Below are 16,405 nucleotides of genomic sequence, written 5' to 3' on the forward strand. Positions count from 1 at the left end.
ATAGTGACTGTGGTGGTCCCTGCTATGATTACAGCAGTGCATAGTGTGGTGGTATCTGCTTTCCCTACAGCAGTGCATGCATACTATGGTGTAAGCTGCTATGATGACAGCAGGGCAAGCAACAGTGGTGGTATCTGTTAGCACTACAGTAGTACATGCTGACTGTATAGCAGTATATATGGAATTTATAGCACGAAGTATTATGCAGACAGAGTGCCGTGGTGAGGCCTAGTCCCGTGCAGAGTCCCCGGGCTTGCCTAGATTTCCCAGCCCGCCGAGGTGTGACCTTCGCAGGCTGGGGGCTGGGCCGGTCCCCTCGGCCACGCGACAATAATGGGATGTAAGCGCTATTATAATGATATGTAGGTGCTCGCATTGGGGTATCATTGGGGTGGAGTGGGGAGAAGAGGACATCGCACAGTGAAGAATGTACGTGTTTGGTGTGTTTTTGCTGCATGTGTAAGGCGAATGAAAATTTGTGGCGATCGTGTGTGCGTTGCTAGGGGCAACCCATGTGAGCAGTGCAAAGTGTAATGAGATAAATGCTTATAAGACTAATTTGTGGGACTTACGTCTTATATAAATGCATATAATACAAAAGTGTGCGACTTACCTTGGGCGATGGTGCGTGTGGATTGTTGGGGGTAACCTCTTGGGCGCTGTGCGCAAGTGCAGCTGGCTGCGTTGTGACCCAGCACGCGGCGAAGGTAAATAAATAAATAAAATTTTAACTGACTAAATATTTTAATAAAAATCTCCAAAAAAGCGCTAATTTAACTTATTTAAAAGTGACGGAGGTGAAAAAGGAATAGCCTATTCCCACCGTGGGGCTTTGGGGCGTGCTGGCTGCCAAATTTTTTTGGTAGTAAAGCCCACCGTTCGAGAGCCAAATCCCTCGCAAGCGCGTCATTTACGCCACCGCATCACACAAAGAGACCACTGAGGTCTTTTGGGCTCCCATCTGTCGACACCCGGGACACGGACGTGCAGAAACCAGTCGCTGGGGTCCGACAGCCACCACGCTCCAGCGCGTTGGGAACAAGACCATGGAGGGGGTCGACAAAAAATGTGTACACCTGGGCTTCACGCTGCCGTGCTCCTCCAGTTCATGCGACGCCGAGATCTGTACCTTCACAGGAGGCCCGTGAAATGGATGCCCCTTTGAGCCCTTCCTGCTGAAATAATTAAAAAATCTGAAACGTTAAGGATCAGCTTGGCCTCCTCCCTCTTCGCCTCTCTCTCAACAACGTCTGGTGACTCTGGGGACTCGGCTTCAAAAACTAAGCTACGCATCTACAAGGCTTGCGTCTTCCTGCCAGTCGTGCTCTGTTGCTCAGAGAGCCGGACACCACTCTCGTCGGACACCAAGCATCTAGAGACTTTCCACGTGCGCCGTTAACGGTGCATCCTTGGGATCAGGTGGTCTGATATCATCGCGGACGTCACCGTGACATCCCACCGCACTGGTCTCCCCAACGTAAAAGACCTCGCCCAACACCACCGTCTGGTCACATTTTCCCTGCGGTTGAGCGTCCAAATCGGATGTGGAACAAAAACCTTGTCGCTCAAGGGGCGGATGCCCACACTCAACCTGTGGACCACGCTTATCCAGGAGGCCTGGCTTAGAGACGATGGATCACAATACCTGGAGCAACATTCGAAACGGCCATTTGGTGGCTTAGCGACTACCACTCACACAACGCTCACGAAATCCGCAACCATGGAGATGCGTAAATTAAGCTGAACCTTGACGAAATTCACGGTTGCGTGGAGGCAACGCTATCTCGTATAGTTGGGACAGATGATATTTATCCACATTTGCTGCACCGCCTTTTCCTGGCGAGTCAGGTATGGTGTCTTTTCGCTGCCCATGCGAAGGGAGTTTGGCAACGTTTGTTCGTGCGATCCGCCAACCACTCGCTGCCTCTACAGTGCTGTATTTCAAGGCCACGTGTGTGGCTACCAACGCCTTGCCGAACGGTTAAAATTTTTTTATTTCTTTCAATTTCCATAGATTCTCTAATTAGTCTTGGCCAGTAGTAGCTAGTTTTGCACAGAACTTCAACATTATCAAAATCAATTGAGTGCCGTTATTGGCACGCGTGTTCTGCTACTGCTGACAGTTGTATGTTGTAGTATTTAATATTTATCTGATGTTTTTTTAGTCTCCTGCTGATCATTCGTCCTATTTGCCCAACGTAACATTTGCCACAAGTCCAGTTAATCCTGTACACACCTTCTGTTTATAGCTTCGGTAGTACATATTTTGTACCAGATATGAATTTCTGTATATTATGCCCGTGCCAAATCTGATTCTGATGTTTTGTTTTAGAGAATCTATCGAAATTGAAAGAAATACAAAAATGTTTTACCGTTCGGATAGCTATCGAATAAGTGCTGCATGGAAGCGAATCATCAAATAATATATTGTTTAAATGCATGCCTATACAGGGTACCATACTTCAATAGGGATTACCGTTGGTATAGCTATTTTAATACACACAATGGACAGGAAGGACAAGATCAAATGGCTCGCATAATGCGCATGCATAATGTACGTTGACTCATTAACCCCCCCCCCCCCACTTTGCGCAAGAGCGCAGAAGCGTGGTCACCACATCTACGCCTCTATATAAGGAATGTAAAAGGTGGACTCCACAAATCTGGCTGTCACCTGATGAAGCGAGTTGTAATTACACAAACTAGTTCCCGTCGCAAGGCAGCGATGACGTCAAAGCAAACATCGAGACGTTATCAGGGAATACATTCCCTATTGTATTGGCGATGGTGCAACGAAACAACTTTGAACGAAGCGACGTTAAGCGAAGACTCCCAGTACCTTCCAATGTTTGTTTTGAGCACGGAGGTGCTAAAGTGTTAATATTCAAAACAATTCCTTAAATATGTTTATACGATAGTGAACACAAATGATTGTGGATTTATTGAATAAAAAATGTAATCGACTACTTTATTGTGGTCGATTACTCAGGCATCTTAAGCATTGTGGGTAGCTTCCACATCCTGCTGCTCGAAGGCGGGAAACCCTCCGCAAGCCACGCCCAGCGTGACGTGGATGATAATACCAGTGATGTCATCAAGTTCAGCCCACCATCTCCCGGTCCAGCAGCACGCACGGAAACAGAGGTGCGTTTTTTTTTCTTTTCCCCCAATTGTTGTCGTGTCATCCGATTCATCGAGTAACCAAACCGGCAGTCGGCAGGGTTACTCGATTACTTTGAATAACTGTAGTTGTAATCCATAACCGGATGTGGAAGGGCCTACGCGTACAATCCACAATTAAATAAATACGTACATTTCCTTCTTTTTTAAACAGTTCTCTGGGCTTGCCTTTCAAAATTGTGTCTTGCTTCCTTCCCTCGTTGCCCCCTTCTCGTCCCCTTCCCTCCCTCCATTCTTCCCACCGGCAGAGAGAACATGCCGAGCCATTTCAAGTTCAAGGAGTACTGCCCGTTGGTGTTCCGCAACCTCCGTGAGAGGTTCGACATCGACGACCAAGATTTCCAGGTGAGAGTTTTGCTTTGCTTGCGGGCGACCCGCCTGGCTACTCGCTGCCCTCGCCTGCCCATCTCAGCCTAAACTCCTTGCTGCTGCCCCGCCACCCCCGCCACCCCCGCTACCCCCGCCCCCCTGCTTCCTTGACCATACTTCCCTTCACCCGGCGGACACACGGGCGTTCGCGTGCACGCTCGCCACTCCGTCTTTAAAAAAAAAGTGTCACTGCCAAATAGTGTTTATCTGCGTGAATTCCCACAAAGGCTCCGTAGCCTCGCCTGTCTTGTTTCAGCATCAAATGCTTTGATAGCACTGGTTAGGGAGAACAAATATAAAAAAGATTCCACCCTATTTTATTTTTCACAAAAACTTTCACGTGCTGCACATTTTACCTGAAATTAGTTCGACTGGAGCCGGTGACGGTGAAAGGAGGGTTTGTCGCTAGACCTTGTTAATTGCTCTATCGGCTGTATACATTATTATTAGTTTACCTTTTAGGTTTGTTATAGCATTGATATGCATGTAGCGATAGTTGGTGTGCATTTAAAAACACACGTAACTGCTGCACGATATCCATATTTTTTCTATACTTGTGCTGATCTCGACTAGCGTGACCCCCGGCCACAACGGCGCTGTCACTATGTGTGTACTCCATGGACACCGGTGACGATTATCTGAACTGGTCCTGGGCCTCCCCTAGGTCGAGTCAGCCTCAGATGAGTACCTGGTGCGGTGTGTAGTAAACATCGCCACTCGGGAGACAAAGGCGGCCGGGCATGGTGCTGGCCACCCATCCACCTAGTGTGTGGTGCTGGCCTTCATAGGTGCTGCTCGCTAACAGCACTTGCTCCAACGGTTTGTTAAGGCGACACGGGGGATGTTTGTTATTGCCCATGAAGGCTGCCATTGGACGCTTCACACTCTTAATCACCGCTGTGTTTTTTCACCGACGCATTGGTGACGAACGGCGCTCCCTCGTTATTTGCGACAAGGGATACGTTCCGGAGATGCTCGTGAATGGAAGATTTTGCAGATAATGATATTTGCTTCAAATTAACACGTACATAGATATTAAATACAATTATCTCATCACTTTATCTCTCATTACTTTGTCTCATCACTTTATCTCTCATCACTTTATCTCTCAACACTTTATCTCTCTTCACTTTATCTCTCAACACTTTATCTCTCTCATCACTTTATCTCTCGTCACTTTCTCTGTCGATGCAGTAGTCATGTAGAGTTCCAGATGCGATTCGCGGATAGCCGAAATCCCGGATAGTAAGTTATGAAATTTGGAGGGAATAGCCTACAGTGTTGGTAGTTATCACTGCAAGCTAAAGATCAACATTAAGCTACATAGGGGAGTACAGAGCATGTTTCCTGCTACTCTTCGGCTCATCAGTAAGTGTTCTTAGTTAGTCTTTATTGCACTTTATTATTATTGTCACAGAAATTTTGCAATTTTGCTGTGATGGTTTCACCTGAAGACGGAAGCTTGTGTTGCCTCTGAAACGTCGTGATTTAATTTATTTGTTTTCTTTTAACCTACGTGACTTTACCGAAAAAACCAAAGCGTATGAAGCCAGCAACCCAAATGATAGCTCACCGAAGTGGCTCATCATGTGGAAAATTATAGCAACAAAATACTGTAAATGTGGAGGGAAAAACCGGAGGACCTGGAGGAAATGATGCAACCATGAGGAGAACATGGAGACTCCAAATATACAGGCGTCGGGGTCGGGTCAGGATCGAACTCACAACCTCCTGTATACAAGGCGAGGTAGTTAACATCTTACCTCTGTGGTGCCCCATTTGTCTGGCTCAGGTCACGTGTTCAAATCAAATCGACTCTGCGTGGTGGTGCATGTCTTTACCCCAGCTACTAAGAAAGTTGGGTTTTGTGGATCGTGCAAATGTGAGAATCATTAATTTCCCAGTTCTGGTAAGGTCCTAAGTCTGGGACCTTGTGACATCCATATGCCTGTATATGAGGTGCCTGTGAAGGGCAGTTTTCGCCAGTAGGTTTCAGACCCGCACCTCTGATTGGCACGTTTGGCTACATATAGTGCGAAAGAAGTCAACATACACACAGTACGTATGCGCATCATGTTAAGTTCCCTGTGCCCTGTGGGTTGTCACCAGGCTGTTCTGTTACCCCAATGGTAAAATACCCAAAAAGGAATTTGCGGATATGAAGCCAGCAATCCAAGTTCAATTCCCAGCCAAGGCGAACAACATTGGCTTGTGATTATCTGATCCAGATCAGGGGCATGCCCCTTCACTGACCCACACCCCACACGGACCAGCAAGGTGAAGTATGATCAGACAAGGCCTATGACTACCGTGGTATCAGACGGCCTTTGTCCAACAATAGGTTTATAAAGGGCCGAACATTGCTACTCTTAATTGTTATAGGTGTATAGAATGTGGATGGCTGGATAATACACAGACCGAGATAAATAATTAAAGCCTAGGGGTTTTGGCTCTGCATCATTATCATTATTATTGCTGAGGCAGTATCGTTTAAATTCTTTCAGGCTCAGTAAGGCTTCCCTGAGTAAACATTTAATTTCACGGGATTAAATACTTTCAAACTCTGACTGAATTCGACTTGCTTGGGCCTAAGCCTGGCTTAATGGCGTCTGTTGAACAGAACAGCAGTGGAGCTTTTATTAGTATGCATTCAGGGCTATAGTGTAATGCAATTTTAAATATGGCAGAAATTCCTTGGTACGTGAAAATTGTTACATTGCAACAAACACATGTTAATAAAGAATAAAATATCGATGTCATATGTAATAATAAATAAGCAGGCAGTGCGTCTCCTTCGCGTAAAAAATATATTTCTTCCACAACCCATCAGCCACACGGCCTTCTAGATGTCAATAATTCCAATCAGTGGGAGACGGCTTGTCTGCTTGTCTGCTTGTCTATTGAGACAGATTGTCTGCTTGTCTATTTGTGTTATTTATCTTCTCCACAATTACTTTATAATGATTTTCATTTCGTATAATATATCGGGGTGGGGGTGGGTTGCAATATTTAGAAGTCTCGTCTTGGGAAAATGTGCTTTCAAAGCTCCCCATTGTTCCTGTGCATCGGTAATTGTGAGTGTGCCATTTCACTTGATTTGCGTGGAGGTGAAAGTTATGCATCTGATGTTACTGCACGCTACGTGCGTATAATCAATAGGCGACGAATGGAAACACAATTAAGTCAATGACACATTTCAAGTGTTGAGGTCAGAGTGCTGTAAAGATTTTTCAATACGTACCATGCTGCTTATACGGCACGTATCGAAACGCAGATGTTTACTTGAGAGGATTTGTGCAGTTTGGTAGCCATTTTCAGTCGTGATGGTAGCGATTCTATCGACGCAAAAATGATGCTCATGCTTGAGTTAAGAAATATTTGTTTTCTTGTTGCGAGCGTTTTTTATCTTTGACTTGCAAGCCTCGCATTTTTGTTGTCGTGCCGATGTCGCGCATGTCTGGATTATAACGCCTACCAATGAGAACCGGATATAGATATATTTTAACTGTAAATCAACATCGCTTCAGCGATCACTGAAAAGCTGCCACCCTTGGCCCACTACGGAAGGTGGACAGCCGCTCCCAACGTGAACTCTGCTCATCTTCAGAGCAGCAGCAGCAGCAACATTTGACTCAGCCATCGAACAAAGACTATGGTCACTGCATCGCACACTTTCGGATGCGCTACTGTGGTTGGCTACGTGCGGTGCAAAAGAAGTTTAGTGTACACACATACGAAGTGCAACTTCGCTCGTTAAGGTAACGGTTTATCCATGACCGCGTAATGCCTCCACAAAGTGCCGACGGTACATTTTTGATCATGCGCTCGACGGATTTCCCGCTTTGCCGGCTGCGACGCATTGCTGCTCGCCGGGCGTGGGAGGCCTTGGAGCCGCTGGGGATCACGTCATGGGGCTGCAGCTGTATTTCCCACAAACCGGCCCTCACTATTTATTTTACCAGGTCAGGCCCACTCAGCTGTATCGGTACTTTTTCAGAATCGACCTGGCTATCACAAATGATAGCTCAATGAAGTGGTTTATCACTTGGAAATTGATAGCATGTTGATTCTAAATGTGGAATGAAAAACCAGTTGACCTGGAGAAAAATCAACGGGACCTCGGGGAGAGAGAGAGACACGCAAACTCCAACCATACAGCTGGCGTCGGGATTGAACCCACGACCTCCTGCATACCAGGCCAGGTAGTGCATATCCCGACTTGTGAAAGTAGTGGCGCAAGAGCAGCGAGCATGTCCTTGTGAGCGGCAGCGGGGGGAGGTCGTCACTCGTTGGGGCAAATATACACATGGGGTCGGGACATCGCAGACATCGAACCCAGTACAGCAGTGCTCGATCGTAATGAGAGTCGCAATGATTTTCTTACTCAAGGAGCATTTGAGGTGTTGTTTCATTTCCTATTTTGCCACCCCTGCTGAGCCAGTTGTGGAAATTCCTCTTTGCTATGGCAGGGGCAAGTGTGTCCACAGGACGACAACTGTTGACTTCTCCCACAAAGTGGTACTAATTTTAGTGCCCTGGAAGGAGAAATGATAGGCTAGCCCTAACCTGGACCCCAGCCAGAGTTTGGAAGGGGGTGGTTTAGTTTTATTGGAATGTGTTTGGGTGATTTGTTTACCTTTCTTGTACTTTGCACTCCTATCATGTTTTTGTACTGTTGTTGTAACGTTCTTACCCCGTGCCCCGACTGGGCATTCGTGAAGAAGAGCTTCATGGCTCATCAGATTCCTCCAGTATAAATACATATTCTGATTCTGACTTGGGAGCCGCTCGCTGTACCGCCTCCCCACCAGTATAGGTGGTGGGGAGGCCGGGGGGGATGCTTGTGGTGGCGTCGCATGTGATTCAGCAGTGGCAGAGAGGGAGAGCCGTCAGTAAACCCTCCTCGGAGAAGTGACCATGTAGCTGCCCCCCCACCACACCCCTCCCTTGGGGAATGCGTTGTTGATGTCACACACACAGCTTGGTAGTGTTTCACACACACTTTTGAGTCTCAACTCACACTCCTCCCACGCACGACATCTGTGCTCGGAGGTAACAATGACAAGTTTCAACTTGGCACAGCTCCCCCCCCCCCCGGAAATGTATGTGAGCAGTGGCGCTGAAGAATGAGCTTAAGTTGTCTGCCGTCACCGCCGACAAACCCAAGATCAAAAAAATATATATGAGTCTCAAGTTTCCGACAGTCGCACGGTAGTAGTGAGCAACGACAAAAGATTAGTTTGACGTACGCGTGTTTTACATTTCACCTTGTCTCGCCGTGTTTGTTTATTGATGACAATAGACCGTGCAGCTCAGGCATTGATGATAATGCCCTGATAAGTCTCGACGTCATCAGCAGCACGACGAAGGCCCCCTCGCGTCAACCGCAGTGCCGCGACGATCCGCCGCGTTGCAGGAGGCCGCCGTCACAGCAGATGTGACCAACCGGAATCTTATTTGTTCATGTTGGAGGAATCCGGTGAGCTGTGAAGCTCTTTTTTACGGATGACCAGTAGGGACATGGGGTCAGAAAGGATGTACGTATGTATGTTGAACTTCTTTTACACGGGACGTAGCCAACCGTGCTAATCGCAGGTGCGGGAAAATTACAATGATAGGAGTGCAAAGTATAGTAAAGGTAAACAAATCATTAAAAAATATATACAAATAAAAGTGAAATCTTTTTTTTTTATCTTACCAGGTAAAGCTCATAGCTAATAGCTCACTGAGCTATTAGCTTCTTTTTCTGAAATGACCTGGCCACAAATGAGAGCTCAGTGCAGTGGCTTGTCACGTGGAAATTTATAGCAGCCAAATACTCTGAACGCACGTTGATGATAAATGTGGAGGGAAACACCGTAGAAGAATCCACGCGACCACGGGGAGAGAGAGATACGCAAACTCCAAATATACAGCGGCGGGCGTCAAGGTCGGGATCGAACTGCCGACCTCCTGCATACCAGGCGAGGGAGATAACATTGCACCACTGTGGTGCCTGTTAAATAACAAAAATAATATGCGTTCAGATTGCATTAATATACATCAATTCGCAAGCTTTGGAAAGCCAGTCAAACAACAGCACAAGTCGTCCCAGACCACACCAAGACAACCCACGAGTCCCTCGGGATGGCTGACTGGACCGGCATGATACCCTTTGTAGTAGATGGCAATTCCCCACTTGCCTGTATTCACAATATACAATACGTTGTATTTTACTATACTTTTTTTTTCCCCGACGTAAAAATAAACTGGGAAAGAAAAGTCAGTTGATTAACTGGGGGTTCCGCGCGCGCGTGTGTGTGTGTGCGCGTCCGTGCTGTGCAATACTCAACGGAATCGCGGTGTGGACGCGCTGCAGCCGAGTCGTGTGTTTACGCGGGTGGTGGGAGGGCCGTTTCCTGTCACTCACTCGCGCATGCTCGTGCACCGCTCCCTGCAGCGACACACGCAACTCTCGGTTTGTGTTTCTTTGTCATAGTCACACCAAATAGGTGAGGCACTCTCCTTGCGCCAGTCAGCAGCGGCTGCATTCGGAGCTTTACCATACGCGCATGTGCGTGTGTGCGTGTATGTAATGTTATGTTATTTTGTCGTGGGGTGGTTAGCGCGCTGCGGTACATAACCAATGCCAGTGATTATTATTCTGAACCGGTCCTGGGCCTCCCCTAGATCGACTCAGCCTCAAATGAGTACCTGGTGCGGTGTGTAGCAAACATCGCCACTGGGGAGACAGGCGGTCGGGCGTGGTGCTGGCCACCCGCCACCCTCGTGTACCGTGCCGGCCTTCATAGGTGCTCGCTAGCAGCACTTGCCCCAACAGTGTGTTAAGGCTACATGGGGCATCTTGGTATTTGTCATTTTATGGGCTGGATATCCCGACTTTAGCAAAGAAACTTGAAAACAACTGCGTGGCTTTTGAACACAGGTGCATACAGAGAATATGAGGAATTCAGTGGCTGAATAATGGCTTGTTGGATAATTGTATGTATGTTGAACTTCTTTCGCACCGTACGTAGCCAACCGTGCTCACGGGACGTGCGGAGGGGAGTAAAAACAATACCAAACACAAAAAGCAGTTCTAAAGAAATGTGTTTTCAATCCTAGATTTACAAGTGCTTATAGCTCCAGTGGCTTCCTTTCCAGACGGCCGCAGAAGCCCATCTGAAAGCGCGCGTTGCAGTGACCTCCGTTTTTGTTCGACGGCTGAGCCAAAATAAGTAGAATGCTCGATGTAGAGTCACAAAGTGATTGCCTGCTAAAATGCACAACGAGGCATTGGTGCTCATCTACAACTTGCAGCCCTGAGACATTGATGTAAAAATTGACATACTCTTTGGTTTTTACGGTAAAGTCACGTAGGTAAAACATTTAAATAAATTAAATCACGACGTTTCGGGTGCAACAAAGCGTCCTTCACGTGGGGACAACGTAGCGAAAGCACAATCGCTTAAGTGGTTGAAGAAGGACGCTTGTGTTGCGCCTGAAACGTGATTTAATTTATTTTATTTTTTTACCTACGTGACTTTACCGTAAAAACCAAAGAGTATGAATCCTTGCAGTCACAAAAGCTTAAAATGTAGAAGAAAAAAAAAATTACATTATTATGGTGGGGGAGACTGTATCCACAGCACAAACCCCAGTTGACTTCCCCTACAAAGTGATGCTCATCTTCCCGACCCCTGGAGGGATGATAGAGGTTTTGGATTTGTGATTGAAACCATCCGATTGTGAGCCGCCAACGGCAGCTGAGTCACCTTGGGCAGTTTTGATAGAGATTATTACATTTAAATGTCTGCGTATATGGCATTATCATACCATTTGCATGAAGTCCAATTTGCTTCCAAAAATGTTTTTTAAGCGATGAATAATTACACTCATATGTATATTAGATTAAATCGAATCTGTACAAAAATCAAATCACTTCTAGAATTGTGTAGCTTCGTGTTCCCATTCAACTGCTAACACTGTCCTACGGCAGCTATGGTGAATCCATTCATCATCATCATCAGCCATGATCAATTCACTGCTGGATGAATGCCTCCCCAAGCCACCACCATCCCTCATAGTCCTGCCATGCAGCAGTGTAAAATCACTGTGCAGTGTATGTATGTTAAACTTCTTTCGCACCGTACGTAGCCAACCATGCTAAACGGAGGCGCGGGGGTAAGGAAAACAAACTAAACACAAAAGAGCAGTTCTCAAGAAATGAGTCACCCAACCTTATGCCGATGGCCATGAAAAAAAACGGCCAATTCACTCACAAAAGACATCATCAGGACTTTTATATTTCCCTGCGCAAAGCGACCCCTTGGCACTTCAGTGGCGAGCTTTGACGTGGTCTCCTCTCCCCTGATATAAAATAAAACACTCGTACGTGTTCGTCAATCTCAACGACGACTTGAAAGAAGTAACAGTTTTAATGGGTGATGTTTCATCTCACGGGCATTTTTCATAGCACGTACATATTTACATGCTATAAACAAGGGTCATTACCCGAAACGTCGGCTATTTTTTCCTTTACAGCCACAGCCTCAGCCTCATTGAGTGTTGTTGTTGTCATTGTTTGTGCTGCCAATGAAGCAGCAGCAGCAGCCGCAGCAGCAGGACCGAATGGTTTATTAAATAAGAGCAAGGCTGCCTTGTGCAGTAGGCATCGTCTTTGAGGCTCTGGAGAAGTCCTGCTAAGACCAAAACTTTTCTAAGTAAGCAAGGCATTAGCGCTATTTAGCCTTGGGTGTTTGACCTTGGGAATTTGCTCAGAGTCCCGTGTCAGTTCCGTCTGGAATGACAGTACTCGGACAACATGTGTGCGTGTGTCTGTATGTACGTGTTATGTGGGGAATGGGCAGTGGTAGTGCAGCGGTTAGCGTGCTGCGCTACGAACCCTGCCACAAGGCGACCCAGGTTCGATTCCCACTCACGGCCAACACCAGTGACGATTATCTGAACTGTTCCTGGGCTTTCCCTAGGTCGACTCCGCCTCTAATGAGTACCTGATGCGGTGTGTAAAAACATCGCCACTGGGGAGACAAAGGCAGTCGGGCGTGGTGCTGGCCACCCACCGCCTCGCGTACCATGCCGGCCTTCATAGGTGCTCGCAGTACTTTAGTTAGCACACTGCTACGAACCCAGTGACCCAAGTTGGATTCTAACGCACGAACAATAAACTGGTTGTGAATATTTGAATCACTCTTGGGCCTCTCCGAGTTCAACTCGGTTTTTTGAATGAGTACCTGGTGTTGTGTATAAAAGAACATCGGCCTTCAAATGGTGCAGTTCGCTAACAGAAAATTGCCTCAACGCTCTCCCTGTTAAAAGCCATAAGAGGTTTTGCCCGTGAACGCTAAATCCAAATAATAACCACTATAAAGGTGTTTTTGTGTTTGATCGCGTTAATATAAACATGTCGTTAAACCTGCCACCAACCGACCAATCCAAATTGCAATGCACGTTTTGCAGAGGTTATTATTGTTGGTAACTGAATGCAATGATTTATTTTGAAGTAAAAAAAACGAAACGTTGCATTGCCGTATCGCTCAAGGTTCTGCTCCAGGCTATGCTTAATTTGGGAATGTTCGTTTCTGGTTTTATCCTATCAGTTAGTACTTTTGTACGTTGTGCTGGAATAACTTTAAAAGGATTCTTTATTCAATGTAATCGTCCTCCATTATAAAGCGCTAGGAACCGCCCGGTAACACCGGTAAATCCAACAACACCTAATTAAACATAAATATTCATTTACACTTTCTTTTTATCACATGTGCATAATTAATGGGAAGCTGTGTTAACGTATTGATTTATTTTGCAGAGGGCCGTTTCCAAGATGCACTTCCCCTGATTATTTTTTTTACCGCCACACTGCAGCTTCGTGCAGCTGAGAGCGAGCGTTGTGGCTTGGAGGTGAAATTGTGACCGTTGCCAATTGATGCATCCACAGCTCGCCATCAACACCCGTGTCAGAGATCCCCACAGCCGGTGCAAAATCGTCAGCACCTTGACCCCCTTTTAGTCTCCTACTGTCTGGCCTTTAGGGCTTCCCCCGCGGTCGTCGGTCTCGGAGCGTCGGTCTCGGAGCGTCGCTCCAATTGCCCCGTCTGGGTAACCTGCCCTCCACCACCCTGCACACGTGTCCCCACCATGACTACATCTAAAGCACTTTATTGTCCTCAGTCTGTTGTCAACTTTGCGCTCCCAACTCGAACTCCGTTCATCCTCGCAGCAGACGCGGTTTTTGGCTCGGCCATCGAACAAAGGTGGTCACTGGCATCACGCGCTTTCGTATGCTCTTCGGCGGCCGTCTGGATCGCTCTTCCTTCCGATATTAGGAAGCCGCTGGAGCTATGCACTTTTTTACATGGAGAGGGGAAGATGAGGGAAAATAACTTACACAAAGAAAGTGGAGGGGAGTGGGGGGGAAGGAGGAGGGGAGAGGGGTTAAAGGAAAGGGAGGAGCACTTAGGAAGGAATAACTTAGACGTGCATTGGTGAACTTATCAACCTGTCATAGTCCCTTACAGTGGTGATTGACTCATGCCTATCCCCGGGGGAAGGGAGGCGCTCCTTACTCCTATCACCTCCCCCTGATCTCCCAGCATGCGGGTCTCACACCAGGCTCCGCAGGAATGGGGACCATCTGGCCCCTAACTCCCGTTCCCGGCCTTTAAGTTTGTGGCTTAAATGTTCCATTCCCGCGAGGGTGAGGATGAGCTGTACACTTTTAAATCATCTAGATTTAAAACTCATTTCTTTAGAACTGCTTTTTGTGTTTGTTGTCCTTCCCCAGCACCTCCGATTAGCATGGTTGGCTACGTAGAGTGCGAAATAAGTTCTACATACAATACCACTTTTCAACAAGGCATTATTCAGTCATTGAATTCATCACATCTTCTGCATGCACCTGTGTTGAAAAGCCACGGAGTTATGTTCTAGTTTCTTTGTTAATGTCCGGCCCACGAAATAACATGACATGCTGACTGTGTGGAACATGCATTTCTTTATACTTACTCTACGACCTGCGCAGGGTTCTCAGGGCCTCCTGCTCAAGCGAGGACACTGACACGGCCCAGCGGTAATACATCCGTCGCTTCTTGCGGGGGGGGGGGGGGGGGGGGAGTTCGCGGTTCAAATCTAGTAGCCCCCCTGGTTATTACTGCGAGTGTAAAATAACCGTAACAAACTAAACTAAATCTACCAGGTATAGGCTCACTGAGCTATATACATTTTAATCAGAAGCAACTAGGCTGTCACAATGACGTGGCTTATCACGTGGAAATGACCCTTACAGTCGACATTGTACATCATCGTGACTCGAACAGCAGGAATCCACACACCCGGCCTGGACTGGTAAACTACAGATATATATAAACTGTTTCGTTTTTTACCAGGTAAGGCCCACTGAGCTTTTTAGCTTTTTTTTTCCCAGAATCGATCTGGCCAGCACAATTGAAAGCTCCACCAAGTTGCTCATCATCATCACCACTTGGAACTTTATGGCAGCCCCACGCAACCCCATCTGCTTCAAAGTGGACGTTAAGTGTCCCGTGACGTCATTCGCAAGAGCGGGCGCGTTACGGTCAAAATTTGCCGGATTTGAAACATTAACCACAAATCACTCCATTGGGATCATACGTAGTGAACCATCGCCACCCTCCTGCGAAAACATGGCAGGACCTTCTTGACAAAGTTTTGTGAGAGTCATTGAGGCATCCCTTGTTCAACAAGTGTAATAAAAAATTATTTATAACAGTAAAGTGTCATCAAGGTAATGACTGACATTCCGAAGAGTAGCGGGCAAGCATGCTCTGATCGACCCTACGTGGCTTATTGTTTAACTCGAGTTTCCATCGGTACAGTATTATTACCAATGCTGTTAGTACCAAAGTGTAATTTACCTTCATTCAGTGAGAACATACAAACAGGCTCCTCTCAGGTTTGCCAGGAGTGGTCGAGCTTTACGTGGCTCACAACATCACCTGCTATAGCCCCCGGCAACATCAGCTGTTGCGGTGAAGGTCCTTTTCCACCCTGGGGTTTGGTGGCGTGTGCCTTCTGCGTGCCTTCTGCGTGCTGTCTGCGGAGTGCTGCGGTGACGTCGCGTCGCCTTGCTCGCCGCGTCACCGCATATTGAGCCACAAACACCGTCTCGCCGCACGGTGCTATGCGCAGCTCCCGACAATAAGCCATTGCCGTTATCTTGCCGCCCACAAATCTGGAGAGACATAGACATTAACAAAAAAATCACTTTGGGACTTTCGTGGCTGATCACTTTGAGTGGAGATTCAAGTGGATCAGCCCTGGGATAGAGGAATTTATTTGAGGCTCAAGCAGTGCCGTGCGGCAGGGGATCTTTGTCTCTTGGTTCATTGTGAGCCGATTTGGGGGAGGAGGGGATGGGCAATCTAATGTGCACATGCCGCGCCTTGATGTCAAAAGGCACGTTATATAGATTGAATGTTACAGTCGTGTTTTAATCTCGTAAATCTTTGCATACGTTGAAAGTGAAAAGCAAGTTTGAATTCCTGTGAAAAATTACAATGACAAAATTCATAAAACGTCAAAATCAAATCAGATTTTTGAAAATTTTATAGCATCCGTTTCATCATTGGAATAAAATTACGTTAAGTCCTTGTGTAGTAGTCACTTCAGAGACACAGTCCAGGGGATGACTACATACGGGTCAGGACAGGCCGGCACACTGCCTGACCCAACACCGACGAGGAGGTGAAGACAGGGACGAAGACTTGTGAAGACGACGAGTTCCATTCCCAAACCGCAGCAGCCCCGACCCAGCTTCGGGGCCTCCCTTTTATCCTCCCCAGCCTGGCCTGGCTCCGCCCTCGGCCACACCTCCTTCTGG

The 16,405-nt window shown here is 47.0% G+C and overlaps 1 protein-coding gene across 4 annotated transcripts in view; it reads left to right on the forward strand.

Annotated features, from left to right (window-relative positions):
* The window catches only part of LOC133355754 (phosphatidylinositol 5-phosphate 4-kinase type-2 alpha-like), a 225,429-nt gene that overhangs the window by 96,166 nt on the left and 112,858 nt on the right, over window positions 1–16,405 (forward strand). For all 4 annotated transcript variants that reach the window (XM_061573080.1, XM_061573089.1, XM_061573097.1 and 1 more), the window contains one exon: window positions 3,429–3,525. In XM_061573080.1, coding sequence (XP_061429064.1) covers window positions 3,429–3,525 — 97 coding nt within the window. The remainder of the gene's footprint in view (window positions 1–3,428; window positions 3,526–16,405) is intronic.

This window comes from Lethenteron reissneri, chromosome 7, assembly GCF_015708825.2.
Source record: "Lethenteron reissneri isolate LAM-NWPU_2019-01 chromosome 7, ASM1570882v1, whole genome shotgun sequence".
In the NCBI taxonomy this organism is placed as follows: Eukaryota; Metazoa; Chordata; class Hyperoartia; order Petromyzontiformes; family Petromyzontidae; genus Lethenteron; species Lethenteron reissneri.